General features: G+C 45.8%; 1 protein-coding gene across 1 annotated transcript; it reads right to left on the bottom strand.

Annotated features, from left to right (window-relative positions):
* Window positions 1-462: 462 nt before the first annotated feature.
* Window positions 463-23,808, bottom strand: Dcaf12 (DDB1 and CUL4 associated factor 12). The gene is made up of 9 exons (XM_041667326.1): window positions 23,421-23,808; window positions 22,115-22,369; window positions 9,491-9,697; window positions 8,065-8,125; window positions 5,835-6,028; window positions 4,949-5,014; window positions 3,180-3,342; window positions 1,389-1,567; window positions 463-855 (listed from the first exon to the last, which is right to left on the bottom strand). Exons 1-9 carry the CDS (start codon window positions 23,496-23,498, stop codon window positions 697-699), a joined length of 1,362 nt encoding a protein of 453 aa, XP_041523260.1. The 5' UTR covers window positions 23,499-23,808; the 3' UTR covers window positions 463-696.
* Window positions 23,809-24,036: the final 228 nt, after the last annotated feature.

The following is a 24,036-nucleotide window of genomic DNA, read 5'->3' as shown; positions in this document are numbered from 1 at the left end:
GTTTTCCTGGTGGGGTTTGTTTCTCTATATTTTCACTTCCTACAGTGTCAGACATTACAAAAGATACAGGCTAGTCCCAAAGCTGGACTCTGAGTAAAGTTGTTTCTTTTATAAATACTTTAGTACAGATAATCCACACTCCGAGTAGGGTCAGTGACACAGCACCAGGAGTCACACAAGTTCACACACACACACACACACACATACACACACACACGGCTCCCAAACTTTCACAGAAAGTCTGACAGCTACCACATAATTATAAAGGTGCCCTACCTCTCAAATGAAGTAAGGTGAGAATGACCTTGTCATTTCAGTGTAAAGAAGCCAGAGAAAGGAGAGTGTGTGTCACTTAACGAAAAATTAAACAGGGATTTGTAACAACGTTTGGTTGAAAAAGCAGAAAGAGAGGGGTTAAAATTCTGATTACTGAAAGGAAAACCAAACAACAACAACAAAAAAAATCTACCAAACAACTTAACAAAAAACCCAAAACAACAAACCACCAACCAACCAAAGAAAAACCCCACCTTTTGGATTTCTGCAGAGCTTCCTCCTAGTACTGGCTGAACCATGGCAAACTAGGGTCTGTGCTATACCAGGAGGGTTTCCACAGCCGGGGAATCAAAAGACCAAACAATGAAACTGAGGGTGGAAGTTAGTGTAAATCTGCATTTGGGAGAAAGTTAGCTGTCATTAACTCCACAGTCCAGCATAGTTTCCATGGAGCCCAGAAGGGAGGGGACCTCCTGCCACAAAGAGCTTCGTTCCCGACGAGTCGTAGCAGTGGGTGTAAACAGCATTGGGGAAGAAATCAATGTCCGAAAAGTAATTCCTCCAGGTTTCATCATGATTCTATGGGAAGAGAAGGAAACTGTTAGCACCACCAGGGAAGAGCCAGAAAGAACAGGAACACCTTCTAGTCTCTGCCTGAGCAAAGGGTTCTACACCTGCCACCTGATGTCACACACCGGTCCTCATGGAAACTGAGCTGAGAGCTTTCCAGAATCCAACTTATGAGGGACAACTCACTGGCAGCAACAACAGGAAGTTCTTTTTCATAACTTCCTGCTGCTGTTACTTGAAGAAAATCTTAAGGCACTGGCATATTTTACTGTCTTTCACTTATGTTTTGCAATCTTCCTTCAGTTTATGGAGTGCTGAGATTACAAGCATTTACCACCACTGACCTACTGGGCTACCCCCCAACCCCCCCCCCCCCCCCCCCCCCCCCCCGAGCCAATATATAGACACAAAGGAGAGCCAGGGGAAGGCGCTCTGCTCTGCCCTAAGGAATGCCAATAGCAAAAGAGGGAGGAGGGCTAAGCAGAGGGACGACAATTGTCCCTCCCGTCAAGCAACCACTACCCAGGTCTGAGCTCACTCACCAGCCAGCCCTTGCCCGTAGTTAGTTTCAGATTCTCCCCTGCGAGTCTGGGCTTGGATCCATAACAAGGCGAGAGCCTCTCTTCCAGAAATCTCTGTGCTCGGATATCATAGAAGAGCAGGGAGCCCTGCCCTGTACCCACAGTGATAATATGTTCATAGAAGCTCACTGATCGAATCCCTGAGAGAGAAAAGCACAGAGCAATTCAGGGACAGAACAACCCAAATTTCACATGGTACTATGCCAATGGCTAAACAGAACTCATGGTGACTGACAGGACTCTCTGCTAATACGAAAAATGACTGAGAATGTCCATGTTGTTTTCTGCCAAAGAACGCATATGTGAAATTGTGTGTGTCACACCCGCAAGCAGGACCGGAGTCATCTCACATAACTACAGCTCTTCTCCATCACCTGTTCCTCACACTGCGGCCACTGTTACCTTCGTATTACCAGCATGGCCCTACAGCAAGTATCTGGAAGTCTGTTATTCATGGCATGATGCCAGCTTTTTGGATCAAAGGGAAACCACATCTGCCCCACCTGTGGATTAGGTAAGTATATGCATGTCGGTGTCTCCTGGCGTCCGTGTGAGGCTAGGGACCTTTGTGGACTAGTATTTCCTTATGTAAGCTACCTCCATTAACATAACCAAAACCCTTTAAAAGCTGGGCATGGTGGTGCATGCCTTTAATTCCTGTACTGAGGAGAATGGAAGCAGATCTCTGTGAATTCAAGGTAGCATGGTCGACCCAGCAAACTTCAGGCTCGTCAAGGATACCTAGGGAGACCTTGTCTCAAACAAAGCAAGAATGCTGCTGCTGCCGATACTAAGAACCCTCTAAAACTTTCCACTGTACACCAATCCAGCTAAACCTTATTTCTTCTCCAACTTTCTAGTCTAAACTTACACATCTCAACTACTTACAAATAAATCTAGGGCTGGTGAGATGGCTCAGCAGTTAGGACTCTTGCTAGTCAGGGCTGGCCACCTAAGTTGATTCCTGTGGCTCCCATGGAAGGAGAGAACCAACTCTCTTTGACTGCTCTGTGGCCTCCACTCAGCATCATGGCACCCACCTTCCCAGCAATAAATAAGAAACAAACACAAACACTGTTTATGTACTCTCTACACAGAAATAACACTATTTGAAAAAGAGAATAAACTGTAACCCCCACTGTTCCTTTTATTTGTTTTTGTTTTTTGAGACAGGGTTTCTGCTCTGAGCACGAGACCCTGATGGCAGGGGAGTTCTGATGAGACTGCAGCTGAAAGATCCCGAGAGCTGGGGCATGGCCAGAGCCCTATATAAGCTTCCCCTGAGTACAATAAAGTGGGCATGCTTGTCTCAAGGATGTCCCCGTGGCCCTGTTTGTCTGTCTGTCTCTGTCTGTGTGTGTATTTTTAAAAATTTCAGACTAGTTCCCATAGTGTGTAGGAGTAGAGCGTGGAACAGAACCAGTGTAGTTTTGCATGACCTCATTCTCCTCTAACTCCTCCCACCAGAGTCATTCAGGTGCATAACAATTTTAGCTCAGGCAGGGCCCCAGCAAAAGATTCCCGGGGACTAGTGCTAACAGCTTATCTCCTAACGGTGGTTTGTCCCAAACCCTTCTACAGCCTAGACATTCTGTAGCCACGTGCACGTAATTAAGTTCTTCTCTTCTGTCACCAAATACTCTACATGGTACACACAGATCACTATTCTTGTTTGGAAGTCAAATAAGAAACAAAAGGTAAAAAGCCATTTGCCATGTAGCTGTAAGCCTGAAGGAACACACAGGGACTTACCACTGCCTCGCTCCCTGGAGCAGACAGACTTGACGTTGTACGACGGCTGTCGTGGATCCAAGAAGGAGACATGCGCCTGAGAGCCCACTGCATACACTGACCATTCGCTACCATAGGCCAGACACACATTCTCTCGACAATATGGCAATTTGGTGGAAAGGAGCTGAAAAGAAATACAGCCATAACTAGCATAAAATGGACATTCTTGTGCCCAGCCTCTGTGGGCTTCCTGTACACACAAATTATCTACCTAAGCCAGGAACAAGACAAAGTAAATGAGTAACTTCTGGGTTAGGGAAAAGGTAAAGCTGGAATTAAATAATGAGAATGCCAGGAAAAGCCAAGAACTATAGTTTATTTCCAGGAATGAGCCCAGTGCACTAAACCTAAGCTTCACCCTGATCTCTCTGCAAGATGAGCCACCATTCTCCTTGTTGCTCTTCAGATAAAGGGACTCATTTCAAGTGCTGTGGGACAATGGCCTTTTATCCTGTCACTTGTATTATTTTTATTTTATTTTTTAAACTTTCCTCCTATATTTTTCTTTTTTTAAATACTTATTTATTTATTATGTATATAATATTCTGTCTGCGTGTATTCCTGCAGGCCAGAAGAGGGCACCAGACCCCATTACAGATGGTTGTGAGCCACCATGTGGTTGCTGGGAATTGAACTTGGGACCTTTGGAGAGCAGGCAATGCTCTTAACCACTGAGCCATCTCTCCAGCTCACTTGTATTATTTTTAATAAAATGCTGATTGGCCAGTAGCCAGACAGGAAGTATAGGTGGGGCGATGGCGACCAGGCAGGAAGTAGAAGCGTGGCAATGAGAATTATGGGAAGAGGGAAGTTTCAGTCCACAGTCATCACCCAGACACAGAGCAAGTAAGATGTGACTGCCTCGCCAAAAGAGGTACCAAGCTAAGTGGCTAACAGAGACAACAATAATGAGCTAATATAACTTATAAGAGAGTTACTGGCCGGGCGATGGTGGCGCACGCCTTTAATCCCAGCACGTGGGAGGCAGAGGCAGGTGGATCTCTGTGAGTTCGAGACCAGCCTGGTCTAAAAGAGCTAGTTCCAGGACAGGAACCAAAAAGCTACGGAGAAACCCTGTCTCAAAAAAAAAAAAAAACAAAAAACAAAAAACAAAACGTAACAACAAAGGCCTTTTCTTGCTTAAGCATGGTGGTTGTCAGTATTTCCAGTCTTTGGGAGATATTTTAGAAGTGGGAAGATCACAAATTTAAGACAAGACTGGACTACATAAAGAGATGTCTCAAAAATAAATTTAAAATATATACAGACTTTTCTTCAAAAAACGCATGCCAGACTCACAACTTCATGCCCTATGCAGTTCTATTCCCAGACCTTGGGAGAAAAGGTGTTTTGGACAAATCCACTATGACTCTGAAACAATTACAGTATTCTAAACCTATGATAAATTATCACATAAACCTACCAAGTCATGTCAGGCGGTGGCATTGTGCGCCTTTAAACCCAGCACTCTGGAGGCAGAGGCAAGTGAATCAGGCAAGTGAATCTGTGAGTTCAAGGCCATTCTGGGTTACAAAGTCAGTTCCAAGACAACCAGGACTATTACACAGAGAAACAATGTCTCGAAAGCACCGCCCCAAACTACTGAGTCATGTTCACACCTTAGACAGTTCACACCTTAGACAATGTATTCGAAAGCACCACCACTACCACCCCATCCCCCCCCACCCCCGCCAAAAAACCCCCACCAAACTACTGAGTCATGTTCACACCTTAGACAATGTATTTTCAGCCTTCCAGAGATGAAAGTAGCCATCCAGTGATACTGCTCCCAACTCCTACAAAAGCAATGAAAAAGAAGTTATAATATGATCTGCAGCAAACTGAAGTAGCAGGATGTGCAGGGGGCGAGCCTGAGGGCTGGGGTTCTCCTGTCCTCCACTCCTATCCCAGGGTGCATTAGCCTCACTCCACAAATGGCAGCCAGGTAGTATACTCAATTCCACAAAGCAAGCATAGTCTCTAACAACCTCTGCGGGTCATGAGTGCCCTGACATCCTAAGACTGCTAGAGCAGAGCTCGCAAGGGAAAGGCTGTTTTCTCAGTCCCAACGTGGGATCTGTAGGTACAGAGAATCTACTTCTAGTAAACCACACATACCCACACACATGTGCAGGCAAAACACCTTTACACATAAATAAAATTAAAAAAAAAATGAATTGGGGCCTTTCCCAGGTTTTGCAGAAGCCAGTCTCCTTTCTGGGCTCTGGTTCTAGACTTAGATTCGGCTTACGACCTCACCATCAGAAGATGTGGCACAGTGCTTTAGGTGAAACTCAGTAGCAAGTGTGAGATAAAGGATTAATGAAAGACGAGGAGCTTAAAAACAAAGATGGCTTTTACAGTAAGTATGAAAATCAAATCCAAAATAGAGCCCTCGAAAAGGGACATGCAAATGAGGCAGTGTCAGATTAGAGTGGACCACAAATGTGGTCTACCCAGACAAAGCCAACAGAAACAGAGCCTGAGCCTGACAGCCCGTCACTCCTCCCCAGCCTCCTAGACTCTAAAAGGCCACGGTGCCCTACCATGGAGGAGAAAGGATCCCCTAGATAAAGTCAGGAGAGACAGGCTTCTAGGTCCCTTGGTTGTTCATACCTTGTTCTTGTTGTTGAAGGCTAAAGCCCGCACCTTGCAGTTGTCCGGGTTTGTATCCTCCTTGGGGATATCTTTTAAGGCCTTGTGAGTGATGTGAGCATACACAGGGACTGGTGACACGTTATGTCTTGCATCGCTTTTGGTCAATACATCATCTGTCACCTCCCAGAGTCCCATAGAACCATCCCGCGAGCCTGCAGCATAGTAGATTCACAAATGTCAAATATACTTAACCCTCCATGAGAGAACCCCACAGAAGACTACACAGGCCTTTACTTTTCAACATACTACCTGGCACTAAAGATTGGCTACATGGCCTACCCCAAATACTACATACAGTATGTTTTTTTTGTTTTTTTGGTTACTTTTTGTTTTTCTGTGTCATCTTGGCTGATTTGGTACTCACTCTGTAGACCAGGCAGGCTGGCATCGAAGTCACAGAGATCTGCCTGCTACCTGTGTGTGCCACCATCATCACCTGGGTGGTATGCATTAAGCCAGATCTCACTCTGTAACCAAGGCTATCCTCAAACTTGCAGCATGACTCTCAACCTCCATTCCTGAGTGCTGGGATTGCAAGCATGAGCCATCACACTCAGTTCAGATTTCTTCATCTAGACGTCTTTTTCTACAAACATTTCTTTACAGGAAATTTGCCTGCCTCTGCCTCCCTGAGTGTGGAATTAAAGGCGTGCAACACCACCGCCCGGTAAGAAGGAATTCTTAGTGCCGGAGCTATAACCCGACAGAGCACTTGTCTAGCATGCATGGAAGTCCTAGGTTCAATCCCCAGCATCACAGAAAACCTGATATGATGGTCTATACCCATGATCTAAGCCCTTTGGAGGTGGAGGCAGTTGGATCAGGTGTGTTCAATGTCGTCCTTCGCTACATAGTGAACATGAGATAAACACATATAAGGCCATCTCAGGTGTTGTTTTTTTTCTTTTAAAGAGAAAGAAAAGGAAAAAGATGTGTGTTTTTTTTTTTAATTTTATGATCATTGGTGTTTTGACTGCATGTATATCTGTGCGAGGATATCAGAAGCCCTGGAACTGAAATTACAGACAGGTGTGAGTTGGGAATTGAACCTGGGTCCTCTGGAAGAACAGTCAGTGCTATTAACCCCTGAACCATCTCTCCAGCCCCGAGATGGTTGTTTTTTATATGCTGGGACTGTAACTCAGAAGCAAAACAGTTGCCTGAGCACAAGGACTGTTTACCTACCGCTCTCGATTCATTCATTCATTTATTTATTTACTTACTTATTTATCTATTAAAGGAAGGGTCTTACTATGACCTCCTAGCTCTCCAGGCCTCCTGACAGAATAGCATAGCTTCAAAACCACAGAGATCTGCCTGCTCCTGCCCCAGGAGTGCTGGGATTAAAGGTGTGCCCTACCATACGTGGCTCCTGAATTCAATTTTAAATACCATAAGCCAAGCCAAATAAAACCCATTCATTCTTTTTCTTAGGAAACAACAATGAACAAGAAGCTTTCTTTTCTTTAGCTTCTTGACCAGTGCTGAGTTAATTCCCAGGGCCTCACACATTCAAGGAAAACTTTTCTTTGAGCTTACCCTGGATTGTTTGCCAAAATAAAATGAGGCCCCATCTACAGCAACACCGAACATTTACATTTTCATTAGAAACAATTCATAACATTAAAGCCCATACACAAAGATATCTATTTACTTATATTTCTGTCCTCCCACTCTCCTATCTCTTACAATTTTTTTGAATTGTTAAATTTACTCTTACAATTTTTAAAAAAATCTATCTATCTATCGATCAATTGATCTATCTATTGATCTATCATTGTTTCTTCAAGACAGGGTTTCTCTTGCCGGGCGATGGTGGCGCACGCCTTTAATCCCAGCACTCGGAAGGCAGAGGCAGGCGGATCTCTGTGAGTTCGAGACCAGCCTGGTCTACAGAGCTAGTTCCAGGACAGGCTCCAAAGCCAGAGAAACCCTGTCTCGAAAAACCAAAAAAAAAAAAAAAAAAAAAGACAGGGTTTCTCTGTGTAACAGCTTTTGGCTGTCCTGGAACTTCCTTCATAGACCAGACTGGCTGCAAACTCACAGAGATCCACCTGCCTCAGCCTCCCAAGTGCTGGGATTAAAGGTGTGTGCCACCACCACCCAACAAGTTTATTTTCTATCACACTACTATAACTTAAACTTCCTCTTTGCACTACCAAAGCTTCCTAGAGGAGGGCAACTTTACCAGACACTGCCATAGTATCGTTGATCCATGCAATGGAAAAGATCCAATCCTTGTGTCCATCCTTAGAGGGTAAGTGACATGCACAGAGAGGAAAAACAAAAACAACAACAACAAATTAGTAAAATAAGAACCACAATGAATTCTTCTGAAAAGCATACAGGTCTGACTAAAAAATATCTTGTAAAACCTTTATGTATGAAAGGGCATGGCTGCACATGTCTGTAAGTCAGGAAGCTAAGGCAGAGGATCCCAAGTTCCAGAACAGCATGAGCAACAAATGGAGACCCTGCCACAAAACAAACAGAGCCAGCAAAAGAGCTCAGCAAGGTGTTCGCTGCCAAGTATGATGACCCAAGTTTGATTCCAAAAACCTCCACAAAGGGGAGTACTGAACTATCTCTCGGTGTCCTCTGACCTCCACGAAGGGGAGTACTGAACTATCTCTCGGTGTCCTCTGACCTCCACGAAGGGGAGTACTGAATCATCTCTTGGTGTCCTCTGACCTCCACATGTGCACCACCCCCCCACAGATAATGTAAAACAACAACGACCAAACAAAAGCATGGTCTCTGGTGATCTTAACTGTAGGGTAAGATCATACTATCTGGGGAGAACCCAAGGTAGAACAAAACTGGCACTCCTGCAGACAAAAAGAATTCCAAAAAGGGGTGCACACCTTGAATCCCAGCACTGGGGAAGCAGAGGCAGGAGGATCTCTGTGAGTTTGAGGCCAGCCTGGTCTACACAAGGAGTTCCAGGATAGCCAGGACTACAGAGACCCTGTTTCAAAAAACCAAAACTCAAAAACAAACAAATAAAAATCCAAAAGCAACAACAAAAACAGAATGTCCAGAGGACAGAGCTTCCAGCTTCCAACCTCAGAGTCCTATCTTCTGCCTGGAACACTCCCCCAGTGCCACCCGTGTCTCCTTTAGGTCTCCTTCTCACTGAAGCTTTCTCTGCCTCCCTCTCAAACACCATCTTCCCCTTACTCTCCTGCTACTCTGTGGCATAAGTCACACTGATGCGCTACTGACTTGAATGATATAGATATTGGTTCACGGGTCACACTCAGCACTATATTGAAGACAAGGGCTTTATTGATTTTATTCACTGCTATGTTCCTGGAGCCAAAGACAATGCCTGACTACAGATGAACTGGGAAGCTATTTTCTGACAGGGCAGTGGGAGATATGTGGACCCTGTGAACTGAAAAACACCCCACTATCCACCACAGAGAGGAACCACTTGTCCCTTCTACCAAACACACGTCCTGGTTCTGGGGTCCTAATCTCCTTTCTGCTCTCTCTTCCACCCCTCATCCCATGTCAGGAGAATTCTAGAGAAAACCATTCCTTTCTAGGTTAGGAGAGAATCATGTTTTAAAACAAGGTTAGTTCTAATGACAACCAATGGAAAAACTTACATCACCCACACACACAGGATCTAATGTGGGCAGCCGATAGATGGCCAGACTGTTTGGGTTGTCTCCTCCAGTGGCTAGGAGTGTTCTAGAAGGATTCAGCTCTATTGCATGGATACCACAGCCCTGCTGAGACACACCTCCAGGTTCCCGGTCTTTCAAAATGGGAATCTTGGTGATCTGGCCTGTCTGGACATCTACTACAAAGAGCTGCAAGAAAAAAAGAGGTGCACAAAACATAGTTTTTACTTTATGTGGTCAACACGGGTACAAACACCCATTTGTTCAATTAGAGTCTACTATATAGCAGACCCTAGGGATTTTCACTGTTGTTTTCTGTTTTGAGTCAAGGTCTTACTATGTATCCCTAGTAAGCCTGGAACTCACTATGTACAACAGGCTGGCCTCCAACTAAGAGATCTGTCTTCTTCTGTCTCCCAAGTACATAAGCCACCATGGCCAGCATTTATTTATTTTGGAGACAAGGTCTCACTGTGTAGCCCCGACTGACTTGGAAATCACTATGTAGACCAAAACCTGGCCTTGAGGCTTATAGGGATCCACCTGCCTCTATGTATATTAAAAGGCATGCACTGCCAAACCCAGCAGAATAATGGCATAACTAAGGCCATTAGTCAAACGAAATATGAAATAACTTAAAATGACATAAGATTAAAGTTTAACATTTTTTTTGGTTTTTCGAGACAGGGTTTCTCTGTAGCTTTGGAGCCTGTCCTGGAACTCCCTTTGCAGACCAGGCTGGCCTCGAACTCACAGAGATCCGCCTGCCTTTGCCTCCCAAGTGCTGGGATTACAGGCGTGCGCCACCACCACCCGGCTCAAAGTTTAACATTTTTTAAAAAATTCATTCATTCATTCATTTATTATAGATACAATATTCTGCCTGCATGTATCCCTATGGGCCAGAAGAGGGCACAAGATCTTATTACAGATGGTTGTGAGCCACCATACGGTTGCTGGGAATTGAACTCAGGATCTCTGGAAGAGCAGGCATCTCGGCAGCCCCAAGTTTAACATTTTACATTAACATATTAGAAAGATTCTGTCTACAGTCAAACCACCCTGTATGCACCCTATCTCCTCTGATCTCACAAGCTAAGCAGGGTTGGGCCTGTTTAGTACAAAAAAGATAAAACAAACAACCACGGCGGCGGGGGGGGGGGGGGGGGGGGGGGAATCCAAGGACTGAAAACATCTGTCTTCACCCTGAGAGGCAAACCTCTTTACCCACTCAGCCTTCTAGCTGCTCCCTTAATCTTTCTTACTGGTACTACAAATATTTGGCACAAACTGTATAAGAGTGGACCCAGACTCTCAGCTCTGAAAAACAGAAGCAGGGGGAACAGACTTTTTAGGTCAGCCTGGGGTACATGAGAGCCTATCTCAGAAAGAGCAAGGAGCTAGAGAGGGCTCGGTGGTCAACAACAGGTACTGTTCCTGCAAAGGACCCGAGTGTGATTCCCACCACCCAGGTAAGGCGGCTCACTAACACCTGTAACTGCAGCTCTAGAGGGAATCTAATTCTTCCGGTTACATAGGCATCTTCATTAACATGCACACACACACACACACACACACACACACGCACACACACACACACAAAATTAGGTAAAAGAAACTTTAAAATAGTTGTATCTAATTATTTTACTAATTAGTTTTACAGGGTACTAAGGCTCAAAAACCAATGAAAAACTGAGGTGACTTGAATGCAGAGGGCTCAGGAAACCAGTTGTACCCACACCGTCACTCTTGAGCGTACAGAGGAATGGCCAAGCACCTGGTGCAGGACTGACTGGCCTGCCTCTTCACAAGGATGCACGGAGAGGTGGGTGGACTGGCACAGAACTGCTCACGCTGACAAGGGCAGATGCTTCAATGCGGATCCCTGTTCCACACTCAGTGCTGCTGTTCCACACTAACCTACTGGGCCCCCAGCCAGAAAATGGCAGCTCAGCGAGAAGCTAAAGCCCTGGCTCCCTTGATCTTCCCTTCTTGGACAGGGGAAAGAGCAAGTAAAAGATTACTGAGAAAGATGTAAGGTTAGGAAGCAATGAATGTAGGTGGGGGTAAAAACACATGAATGCACCCACAGGACAATGGTTTTCAAAAGGGAAGAGAAACATACAAAGTGACTAGAAACACAGTATCCCATTTGTAGTGAATGTGTGCCGGTTTCCAGACACTAAGATAAACTGCACTAGAAACACAGAATCCCATTTGTAGAATGGACCCCAGCATAGAAAGGAGAGTGGATGTGTGCCGCTTTCCAGACACTAAGATAAACTGCACTGGTCCAAGCTTGATGGCTCAGTGGGTGAAGACACCTAATGCCAAGTCAGACATCCTGAGTTTGATTCCCAATGCCAATGTGGTGGAAGGAGAGAATCAATTCTCTCAAATGTCTTCCTCTGATATCTATAAATAAATACAGAGATCTCGATACTGATATTAAAGAAAAAGATAAATTATTACAGTCAGATAGAAAGACAGAAGGAGCCGGGCGATGGTGGCGCACGCCTTTAATCCCAGCACTCGGGAGGCAGAGGCAGGCGGATCTCTGTGAGTTTGAGACCAGCCTGGTCTACAAGAGCTAGTTCCAGGACAGGCTCCAAAACCACAGAGAAACCCTGTCTCGAAAAACCAAAAAGACAGAAGGAGGATCCAGTCGTTGTATCAAACTAAAACAGTAAGGAACAAAGGGGAGAGTCAAGATCAAAAAACAACAGTTCGTGTGCCAAGAAGGAAAACAGGCTGCATGAATCCACCCGACAAGAGAAGCCAAAGGTAAGGTTCTCTAGCTCCCTGCTCCAAGATCTTGCCTTATCCTGATGGCAAAGTCATGGCATCAAGAGGTGGTGATAGCTGGTCACACCGCACCCACGGACCAGAGGCAGTGATGATGCTAGCGCTTGCCTCTTTATTCTGTCCCAACCCACGGAGTGGGGCTGCTCACAATTAAGGTGGGCCTTTCCACCTCAATCAACCTAACCCAGATAATCCCAGTCATATACAGTGCATACTTACTTGTTCGTGTGTGTGTGCACACGTGCATGCGTACACACAAGTAATATGGTATACCTACGGAGGCCACACGACAACCTGCAGGAGTTAGCTCTTTCCTTCTACCAGTAAGTCCCAGATAGTAAACTCAGGTCAAACTGGATGTCTTTACCTGCTGCTGGACCCATGTTGGCTCACCAAACTTTCTTGGTGTATGTCTGTTCAGGATTTGAACCAGGGCTTCGTGGTGCTTCTACACATTTGTTTTTAGAGGGTGGAGTGTCCTCAGACAACATTGTCCAGAGCTGGCCTTAAACTTACTTTATAGCATAGGCTGGCTTTGATTTTTTTTTGTTTTTAAGACAGAGTCTTGACAAGCAGTGGTGGTACATGCCTTTAATATTTTAATCCCGGCCCTCAAAAGGCAGAGGAAGGGAGATCTCTGAGTTCTTTAGCCCACTGCCCAGTGCTGAGTTCATTCCCAGGGCCAGGGCTATACATAAAAACCCTGTCTTGAAAAACTGGAAGAAAAAAAAAAGAGTCTCACTACATAGCCCTGGCTGTCACAGAACCCAGTATGTAAACTAGGTTGGCATCGAACTCACAGACAGCCTGCCTCTAGCTCCTGAGTGCTGGAGTTACAAGCCTGCACCAACAGGACTGGTCACATTACTGTTTGTCTATTTTTTTGAAACAAGGTCTCATGTAGCCTCTTGGCCTCAAACTTGCCATGTAGCAGCAGGTGGCCCCAAAATGATTCTACCTCCAAGTACTAGAAATAGAGGTGTACGCCACTAACCCCAGCTTTCTGCGGTTTCTCATGGCCACAGAGTACTTCACTGCATAGATAAACTAGCATGGAATGAATAAATTCCCCGCTCTTCAACATTTATGCTGTGTTCAACTTTTTTCTGAAGATTTATTTATCATGGATATAGTGTTCTGCCTGCACGCATGCTTGCACACCAGAGGAAGGCATCAGATCTCACAAACGGTTGTGAGCCACCATGTGGTTGCTGGGAATTTTACTTAGGATTTTTGGAAGAGCAGCCAATGTTTTTAACCTCTGAGCTAACTCCAATCCCCAAGTTTTTATAATATAAATGCAAGATCAAAAGTTGTACATGGTAGCATGTATATGTATTCAGTGCTTTGATTTCTATAACAAACCAGTACCTTATCTGGGAACACTCATTTAATCAGTAGACAACAGAAGACTTCCATACCTCAATACAGTACTTAGGGTGTGTGTGTGTGTTGCTGAAGAATGAACCCTGGGCCTCATGTACTCTCCTGAACTACAGTCCCAGAAACAAGGCTTTTTTGTTTGTTTGTTTGTTTGTTTGTTTTGAGACAGGGTTTTTCTGTGTAACAGCCCCAGCTGTCCTGGAACTAGCTCTTGTAGACCAGGCTGGCCTCAAATTCACAGAGATCCACCTGTTTTTGCCTCCCAAGTGCTGGGATTAAAGGTGTGACCACTATTGCCTGGCTTGGCTTACAATATTTTAAATATTATCTTAGAACTCTAAGGAAATTTCACACTGGCCCAGATATTGAGCAGCCTGGGGTATTGCAGTGAGAAGTCTGGGAAGTATGATCTCATATAAAGAATTCTGACAGTCCGTACAGAGTTTCTCTTACCTTTTACAAGAGGAAAAAGCAGTCCTGTGCTTCAGGTCAGGACGAACTGATCTGTCTAACCTCCCACACAGTTTTCATTTGGCCACTGAGCTATACCCCACCCACCCTCTCACCAACCACATTGGGATTTGAACAGGAAAATGTCTTGCTGGCATGGTGGCACACACCTGTGGTCCCGGTACTGAATAGAATGCCTCTTGAAAATGCAAGTTTGGATAAAGGCTATGAGCACCAAAGGCGGCAACATGCTCCTTCCCTACTCACTATCCAGCAGCTGAAACCACAAATAAACTATCCCTGAATAAAGGGCTCAGATCACATCAAATTATGCAGATGTTATTTATCAAATGGAAGGACAAGTGTTTAAAAAAATGCATGGTAGTGCATCTATGAATTTACATGAATCTAATCATTAGCATTACAGGAGATGCGGAGAAAGAAAGAGATTTCTGGCCCCCAAGTCTGCCAGCTCCTTCCAAGTGGCACGGTCCTGGACGACAAAGAAATCATCCCTATCTCAAAGGATGAAAGCTGCGCTCCGTGACATCTTGTTCCTTCCTCCTGTTCCCCATGCTCAGCCCCTACCCTGTTTGTCTGCAGGGCTGGGGTGAAAGTAGGACCTCGTCATGCTAAGCAGAGTGTTACTGAGCTACGTGACCTGCACAGCTGGGGAATACAGGAGCATCATCGGTTTCCTTCCATAAAGAGGACAGCCTGAGAAGAGAAGAGCACTACATAAACAGGTCAAGACCTCACCCGAGCAATGCATTCCAAAAGACAAAAGGCAGTAAAAAACAAGTCTACTATCATCACACATAGAGGCAAAAGCTCATTCTTAACTCCTGCTCTTCCTAAAGCTTTACACATGGCAATCCTACACCTAAATATCCTCCCAATAAAATCAAATTGTCTAATTCCAGCACTCAGGAAGCAGAGGCAGTTGGATCTCTGTGATTTCTAGGACAAGTGAGGCTACTCAGAGAAACCCTATATCGAAAAACAAAAAGCAAAAACAATCAGATTCAATTGTCTGCTGGAAGTGGTGGCACACACCTTTAAACCCAATTCTAGGGAGGCAGAAGAAGGCACACTTTTATAAATTCTAAGCTAATCTGTTTAGTACATCAAGTTCAAAGATAGCCATGACCCTTACTGAGACCCCAAGACCTGTGTCCAAAACAAAAACAAAATTAGCTCTAAAAATAGGGAAACCGCTAATTCTGGGATTAAAGAGGGAGGGGAGGGCAGGTTCACCTGACAGTACTGCTGTTAGCCGTGGGGTGGGAAGGGAGAATAAAGATACATACCTGGTGGCTAAACCCAAGACACTTAATTATTTTTGAAATGTTTTGCAACGTGGAATCTGTATCACCCAGGCTTTCTCTTGGAGAACCTCCTGCCTTACGTCCTGAATAGTTGGATTACCGATATGTCAGCTCTTTATAGGTGTGAGTGTAACAGCACACACACGTCACAGCTGCACATATGGAGGCCAGGAGACATCAGGAAGTTAGCTCATCTACCTTGTTGAAGCAAACGTCTCGCTTGTTTCTGCTTGCACTGTACGTATTTTACCCACAGTGATCTCAGTTGCCCCTACATTTTACCTTGAGACAGGGCCTCACGAACTGACCTGGGCTGGCCGAAACTCATTCTGTAACTCAAGCTAACACTCAACTTTTTAAATTATTTTAAGATAAGTTATTTGATTTTATGTGCACTGGTGTGAGGGTGTCAGATCCCCTGGTAATTGAGTTACAGACAGTTGTGAGCTGCCACATGTATGCTAGGAATTGAACCTGGGTCCTCTGGAAGGACAGCCAGTGCTCTTAACTGCCGAGCCATCTCTCCAGCCTCAACACTGAACCTTTATTTTTTATTGATGTAGTTTTCAAGACAGGATTTCTCTGTATAGCATTGGCTGCACTGAAACCCACTCTGTAGACCAGGCTGGCCTCAAACTCAGAGATCCACCTACCTGCTTCTGCCCCCAAACTGCTAGGATTAAAGGTGTGAGCCACCACCACCAGGCCCCTTTTTTGGTTTTTCGAGACAGGGTTTCTCTGTTTAACAGCACTAGCTGTACTGGAACTAGTTCTTGTAGACCAGGTTGGCCTCATACTCACAGATATCCGCCTACCTCTGCCTCACAAGTGCTGGGATTAAAGGTGTGCGCCACCACCACCCAGCTTTATTATTATTATTTTATGTGCATTGGTGTTTTACTTGCATGCACCTTGTGTGAGGGTATCAGAGCTTGGAGTTACAGACAGGTGTGAGCTGCCATGTGGGTGCTGGGAATTAAACTCGGGTCCTTTGGAAGAGCAGTTAGTGAGTGCTCTTAACCGCTGAGCCATCTTTCCAGCCCCTATTTTTATTTATTTAGTGATAGGGTCTTATGTCATCTAGATTGGTCTTGGTTTTGCTGTGTAGCCAAGGACTGCCTTGAATTTCAGATGCTCCTGTCTCTTTCTCCCTAACAGTGGGATCATAAATATACAACACCATATATAATTTTAAGAAGTGCTGGAAATCAAGTCGTGTCTCCTGCATGACATGAAGACACTACCAACTGACCCAGCCCTAAACTCTATAAAAAAGCAGGCAAGTGCTCTTAACCACTGAGCCATGTCTTTAACTCCGCTGGCCAAGAACTTTGATCTTCTTCCCTCATTTAGTCACTTGAGTAGCGGGGATTACAGGCTGGCACTGCCACATCGGCTAATAAATCCGTCCTGTCGCACATGCCTTCAATTTCAGCACTCAAGAGGCAGAGGCTGGCAGATCTCTGAGTTCAAGACCAGTACGATCTGTCCAGCAAGTTCCAAGACCTATCCATGGCTACACAATGAAATCCAGCCTCGAAAACAACAAAACACACATACTCACAACAGGGAAAAAAGTATGTATCAGGGGAGCTGAATAATATCTGGCCAGGGAAAACTTCCTGACTCTGTGCTCGCTCTTTCTTTCTTTCTTTCTTTCTTTTTTTGGGTCTTTCGAGACAGGGTTTCTCTGTGGTTTGGAGCCTGTCCTGGAACTAGCTCTTGTAGACCAGGCTGGTCTCGAACTCACAGAGATCCGCCTGCCTCTGCCTCCCGATTAAAGGCGTGCGCCACCACCGCCCGGCTTTCCCTCCAGGCTCCCTGTTCGCTCTGCAGCAGTCCCGGCCTTGTCAATCACGTGTTCCTCCAAAGGTTACTATGTAGCTCCTCTTCTTTTTTTTTTTATTTTAGGTTTTTCAAGACAGGGTTTCTTTGTAGCTTTGGAGCCTGTCCTGAAACTAGCTCTCATAGACCAAAAATAAAGTTAAAAAATTAAAAAAAAAAAAAAACCTCTTATAAACTACTAACTCCCAATACAGACTGACCTTCTCCCAAAGGCCAACTATGGGATTCTACCTGAGCCAATGCCTTCCATCTCTCTACCTGCTCCGTCCATCATTTGGACTTAGTCCATTCACTCACAGTAAAATCCAAGGTCTCTCCCTGGAGCAGGCCCCTAACCATATCATTCCCATGTCTCTCAAACCCCTATAAAGTAAAATGGCCAGGTTTCCACAATCAAGCCCATTCCAACTCTCTTTAGATTGCTGAGGCCTATCACACCGGAACTGAAACCTCCCTCACAGATCAGAGTTTTATCTTTGAAACAGGGTCACACTACACAGCCTGGGCTGACCCGGAACTCAAGAGATTCACCTGCCTCAGCCTCCCAGATAGTTTTCGACTTTGAACTGTCACACCAGATAATGTACTCAGGAGACGCACGTATCTCAGCCTCAAGTGCTAGGGCCTCAGCCAGCTAGTTTCCAGGGGACCAGCAGATCAGATAATGCAAAGCTGCTTTACAGAAACGAGCCCAAGAGCAGCTCGGAGGGAGAGGCAAGAGGCTCAGGAGTTCAAGGCAGGCTCTGGCTGCAGAAGATCGGGTTGCAACAGAACTAAATAACAAAGGCAAAAGTAAGAAGTATTTGCCAAACAACAACACACTTCCTCCTTGGTTCCCTACTTTGGTTCTAAAAGCTGAGCAAACAGAAAAATAACACCATTTAAAACAAAAACAAAAAAAATAACAAAAACCAGAGCTTGACATGGTGGCACATGCCTTTAATACTAGTACTCAGGAGTCAGAGGCAGCAGATCTCTGAGCTAGAGTCCAGCCTGGTCTACAAGTTTCAGGACATTCAGGGCTTCGAAGAAACCCTGTCCCCCACCCTCCAAAACAAACAAACAAACAAACAAAAAAGGAAAACCAGCTGGTTCTGGAGCACTGGCTGCTCTTCCACAGGACCCAGGTTTGATTCCCATGATAGCTATCAAGTGTCTCTAAGTACAGTTCCAGGGGATCCAATACCCACTTCCGGCCTCCTCAAGTACCAGCGCTCTAACATACCCACAGGCAGAGTTAAGAGTACCTGTCTATAATCTCAGCAACCACCACACAGGGACTGGTACTTTCAAGGTCATTCTCTGCTATATAGTAAAACAGAAGCCAACCTGGGCTACATGAAACCCTGTCTCAAAACACAACAAAAGAAGACAGCCTCCTCTACTTCAAAGCATTTTAAGTCATGAAGATATAGGAAGGCAGAAACAGTTATTAAGTCTAAGTTAGGGGCCAGGAGTGATCAAACACTACTGTGACCCTAGGACTGGGGAGGCAGAAGCAAGCGGATCTCTGTGAGGTCAAAGCTAGCCTGGTCTCCACCAAGTCCCAGGAAGAGAATGAGCGGAGGAGAGATGAAGTTAGGAGGGTACGGAGCTCAACAGGCTGGGGACCTGAGTTCCAACCTCAGAGCCCACGTGGTGCCCAGTGTGGCCAATGCAGTACTCATCAACACGTGAAATTTAAAAAAAAAAAATTTTTTTAAAAATTAAAAAAAAATGAAAATGGGCTTTTTGTTTTGTTTTCAGTTTTTCGAGACAGGATTTCTTTGTGTAACTCTGGCTACCCTATAACTATAGACCAGGCTGGCTCTGAACTCACAAAAATCTGCCAGCCTCTGCCTCCTGAGTGCTGGCATTAATAGCCTGTGCTACCACAGCCTGGCTAAACTACATTTTTTAAGTTAGAAAAACAGAAGTAGGGGGCTGGAGAGATGGCTCAGTGGTTAAGAGCATTGCCTGCTCTTCCAAAGGTCCTAAGTTCAATTCCCGGCAACCGCATGGTGGCTCACAACCATCTGTAAAGAGGTCTGGCGCCCTCTTCTGGCCTTCAGGCATACAGACAGAATATTGTATACATAATAAATAAATAAAATTAAAAAAAGAAAAACAGAAGTAGGTATTAAGAGTAAATTAAAAAAAACAAAACAAAACTTTGTTATGTATGGATGTTTGGTCTACATGTACGTCTAAACAGCACACATATGCTTGGTGCCCACAGAAAGCAGAAGGAGCATCAGATCTCCTGGATCTGAGTTATAGATGCGTGTGAGCCATGTAGGGCTGGAATCAAACTTAGGCTGAGCCAGCTTTCTTTATTTTTCTTTTTTCTTTTTTTGGGGGGTTTTTGAGACAGGGTTTCTCTGTAGCTTTGAAGCCTGTCCTGGAAGCTCTGTAGACCAGGCTGGCCTCGAACTCACAAAGATCGACCTTTCTCTGCCTCCCGAGTGCTGGGATTAAAGGTGTGTGCCACCACCACCTGGCTTCCATCTTTCAAGTCTTAAATAAACTCAATTATTAACTGATACGCTCACCTTCAAAATATCATCAATAGGTTAAAGAAGCAGGAGACACTTTTTCTACTCCAAGTGTCAGCAATGCCAGTTTCCTAAGCCACCAGGGTACAAATGAAATCAGAAAAAGGAAGCTTGTGCAGGCTTCCTACCAGCACAGAGTTTTGAAAGTGTTATGTGTAAGACAAACAACCTTGAACAGAAGAAGTGAAAGTTTAGCCCCAACCACCATAGTATTATTTCCTTCCTCAAAACTGGTGAAATTTTGCCTATGGTCTTTATAAAGACACTTCTAATACTAAAGGTATTTGGCAGGGTTTTTTTTTTTTTTCTATGTTTGGCAGTGGGTATACAGCCACACCAAGCACTGCAGTTCAGTCTTTGGTAGTTTGTTCTCTTTCCATCACGAGTCCTTAATTCTATGTGCACTGGTGTTTTTGCCATGGGTGTCAGGTCCCCTGAAGCCAGAGTTGCAGACAGGTGTGAGCTGCCATGTTGGTGCTGGTAATTGAACCCAGGTCCTCTGGAAGAGCCGTCACAAGAGTGTTCCTAAGCCCTGAGCGATCTTCCCAGCCCCATCACATGGGTTTTGAGGGTCAAACTCAGGTTGGCAGGCTTGGTAGCTTTTGCCCACTGAGTAACCAAGATTTTTTTTTTAAATTATTCTTATTAGTGTTTGTGTGGTTGAGTGTGGTGTGTATCTCAGAAAGTGTGCCATGGTAGGCATGTGGCAGTCAGAAAAACCAACTTTATAGAAACAGGTCTCGTCTTCCACCCTTCCTGTGAGTTCCAGGGATCAAACTCAGGTTGCCAGGCTTGGACAGTAAGCATCTTTCCATTGAACACTCTCACTGGCTCAAGGTTTTCTTGATATAGACAAATCTCTCTTTTTTTCTTTTTTTGTTTTGTTTTTGTTTTTCGAGACAGGGTTTCTCTGAGTAGCTTTGGAGCCTGTCCTGGAACTTGTTCTGTAGACCAAGGCTGACCTCAAACTTAGAGAGTAACCTCTCTTTTAAGTAACCCCAGATGTTTTGGTTTAGAGTCACTTTGCTCACCATTATAACATCACTCGTCCAGCCACACTAGGAGAGACGGAAGACTTTATCCACCACAAGCTGTCTCTTCTGGCACCGACCATTTCTGTACGGTCTTGCCATTTGTACCCTTTATTCAAATCACCACAAACGCGCCAGATTCGCCTGCCAACCTTGTGCAGGGCCATGCCCATCTCTGCAGTGTCTCAGTTTTAGTATACCCTGCTCAAGCACGCGCTACATCCACTGTGGACTTTATTCTTCCTATAACCACGCGGTTATATGGCTTACAGGTAACACTTCCCCTCCAATCATTATAACTGTTACTCTTTCAAGCTGCTCCCTACCCTCATATATTTAATTTTCCTCTTTTCTTCACAAATGCTCATACCCTAAAATATGCCATCAGGCACACCCATTTCTTGTCTTTTTTCTTTTGTTTTTCGAGAAAGAGTTTCTCTGTGCAGCTGGAATTTTCTTTGTAGACCAAGCTGGTCTTGAACTCAGAGATCCACCCGCCTCTGCCTAAAAGTCTGCACCACCACCGCCGCCACCCAGCACGTCTTGTCTGTCTTACAGGAAACTCTTCAGATCTTTCCTTTCTGTTTCTTCCGAGACAGGATCGCAGTATACAGACCTACCTGGAACTTAAGCTCATCTACTGCCTAGTCCTCCAAGTGCTACGTTTGGATTCTACTACATGAAAAAGCATCTTTGCCTTATTTCTACTTTCAGCCAAGTTCTAAACACTCCTCCATGTGTCAAAGGCTGGTACACGGCCATTAAGCTGTCACTACCATGCATGTACCCTAAACGTGCTCTGGGCATCAATTTCTATCCTTTCTTTGAGGTCTCCTACTTAAAAGATGAGGCTAAAACACTAGAAGCAGCGGCACACAGATCCAGGGGCCTAAAGACACATGTTCATGTGACACCATCCAAAGATGCAGAAGTGAGAGAAGGAGAAAAAGGGGACGAGGCCATTAGCGGAAAGGAATGGAGAGCGAGACAATGGCTTTCTAAAAGAAACAGATGGAGCCACCTCTCCCTGAAGAGCCCAGACCCACACTTGGGTTTGTTCTTTCCTTGAGCACCTCTCTGCCCTAACACTTCTACTGAAAATCTCTTAATAAATTCCAATTCTGCTCATATAAAAGACGTAAATGCACAAGGGGCAGATGCACGGGAAGGCCCTCGAGCGGGTGAAGCCATGCGTCTCAGACCCAGGAGAACAGAGCTCCTGACACTTACCGTGTTGCATTTTGTGCCACACACCACTTGCCTATGATTCAACCACTGAGAAGCAAACACTTTATTAAGGGTCCCAAGGTGAAATTCTCTCTCCTTCAGGAGACTGGGAAGCTGTTGTGCCGCGTAACCATGTAACAGCCGAGAATAGTTGGTTTCATTCTGCAGCCTGACCTCCCGGTTCTTCAGGTAGTACACTAAGGATCTCTTCACTGGGGGGAGTCTTTTCCGTTTGTGTAGTGAGTGATCCCAGCCAAACTGTGGAAATCAACACCAGAAATCAGAGCTTTGGTCCCTTTCCTCGAAGGGAAGAAATCCCACTGTATTGGAGAACCACCACCAAGAATTCGTCCTTCAAGATTCACACAATCAAAAACGTCACGGAAGATTCACAGCCCAGAAAATACATCTTAACTCATCTTGCACTGAAATAAAGTTCTCACAGTGAAGCCCACTTAGGAAATGGGTAAACAGGATGAAAGGATTACCAGGCCTTTGAGGAAAGTGGAGGACTCAGAAACCCTATATACGCAGGTGTCCCTGTCAGGGAAGGAAAGGAGGCCCAGAGTACCGAACCCACCTGGGCTGCATTTCTACCCAGCCCCCTTCTCCCTCTCCGCCTGTGCTCCCCGAAGAGCATAAAGGGTATTCAAAGAGCCAGAGTGGGATCCCGGATCTTCCAGGGCTGTAAGTCAATGGCCGCTTATCGGACACCGCGCGACTTGCGCTGAGGGCAGTTTTAGAATTCGAAAAATCAAATACCAACGGGGTGAACAGGAAGAGTGACCAGCGTCGGAATCCCAAGTCCGAGGGGCCCTGCTCTCCAAAGGGGGCAGTATAGAGGCGACACCTAGTGTCTCTTTTAGGTGTCTAAATAGCCAAAAGGACCAGTATCCAGCTTGGAACATTGTTTCCTTGTTAGGAGACAATCGGCCCACATTCAGACATTGTTTCCTTGATAAGAGACAATCGGCCCACATTCACGGTGCCACTGAAAGGCTGACTTCGCTCTCCTTCCCAGATTCCCCTTGAACTCAGTTTCCTGAGAAGCCGAGGAGGTCCTATCTTCTCCTCCAGCTCTATCCCTGGCTGCTGACTTCCAGCGGAAGGCGTCATTTTGGAGTTTCCTTTTGGCTCTTCACCCTTCCGGCCCGCCTGCACGCCAGTAAACTGCAGGAGGACCGGCCACGATTCTACAGTCTCGGACCCCGGCTCTTGTCCCGCCCTGGTCCCTGGTTCCTGTCCCCAGCTGGAACTCCCTAAGCCTCTGTTGGGGTTCTGGCCATCTTCCAGGCCTGGAAGCCCTCACCTGCGGGCCCTGAGCGTCGCTCCCGGCTCCAGGCGAGGCAGGCGCTTTCCGCTTCCTGCTAACTGCTTTCCGGGCCATAGTGGGCAGCGCCGCCGTGGCCCCGCAGCCACATGGGGCGGAGGAAGCAAGGGGCGGCAGGGCGGCGGGTCATATACCGGGCCCCGGGGCCGCGCGCTTTCGTGCGCCCGGCCCGGAAAATGGCCCGGCCCCGGGGCTGCAGGCGATCAAAGAAAGGCACGTAAAGGGAAGGAGGGAAAATCCGGGTAAGGGAAGGGAAGGGAAGGGAAGGGAAGGGAAAGGCAAAGCAGGATCAGGCAGCTTTCCGACAGCCAGGTCTGGAAAGGACGGCGAGCGGCGAGAACCAAAACACCCCCTCCTACTTCCCCGAGCCCCGTCACTCCTGCGCAGCCGCACATCTCAGCGTGTCGCCACGGAGACGCCGCCTTGACCAGAGGGGTGGGACTTAAGGGCTGCAAGGAAAATTGGTGTCCACGGAGAACTTCCGCTTGCCTCTTGCCCGTGGCGGTTTAGCTGTGGCCAAGCTGTGGCCAAAGGAATCTAGCCTTCTCGCGGGGCATTTCTGACCTCAGCCAGCTCATCCTCTGGCATGCGGAAG

Source organism: Microtus oregoni, unplaced genomic scaffold (genome assembly GCF_018167655.1).
Source record: "Microtus oregoni isolate MIOR12 unplaced genomic scaffold, Mior012 000017F_ref0000208, whole genome shotgun sequence".
Lineage (NCBI taxonomy): Eukaryota > Metazoa > Chordata > Mammalia > Rodentia > Cricetidae > Microtus > Microtus oregoni.
This window is presented reverse-complemented; position numbering and strand designations above follow the sequence as displayed.

Excerpts from the sequence above, each read along its gene's own strand:
- Dcaf12 (XM_041667326.1), bottom strand. The coding sequence starts at position 23,498 with ATGGCCCGGAAAGCAGTTAGCAGGAAGCGGAAAGCGCCTGCCTCGCCT. Across the intron at positions 8,126-9,490 it reads ATCCTGTGTGTGTGGGTGAT|GATGGACACAAGGATTGGAT; the intron begins GTAAGTTTTTCC and ends TTACCCTCTAAG. Across the intron at positions 5,015-5,834 it reads CCTTCAACAACAAGAACAAG|GAGTTGGGAGCAGTATCACT; the intron begins GTATGAACAACC and ends TTGCTTTTGTAG.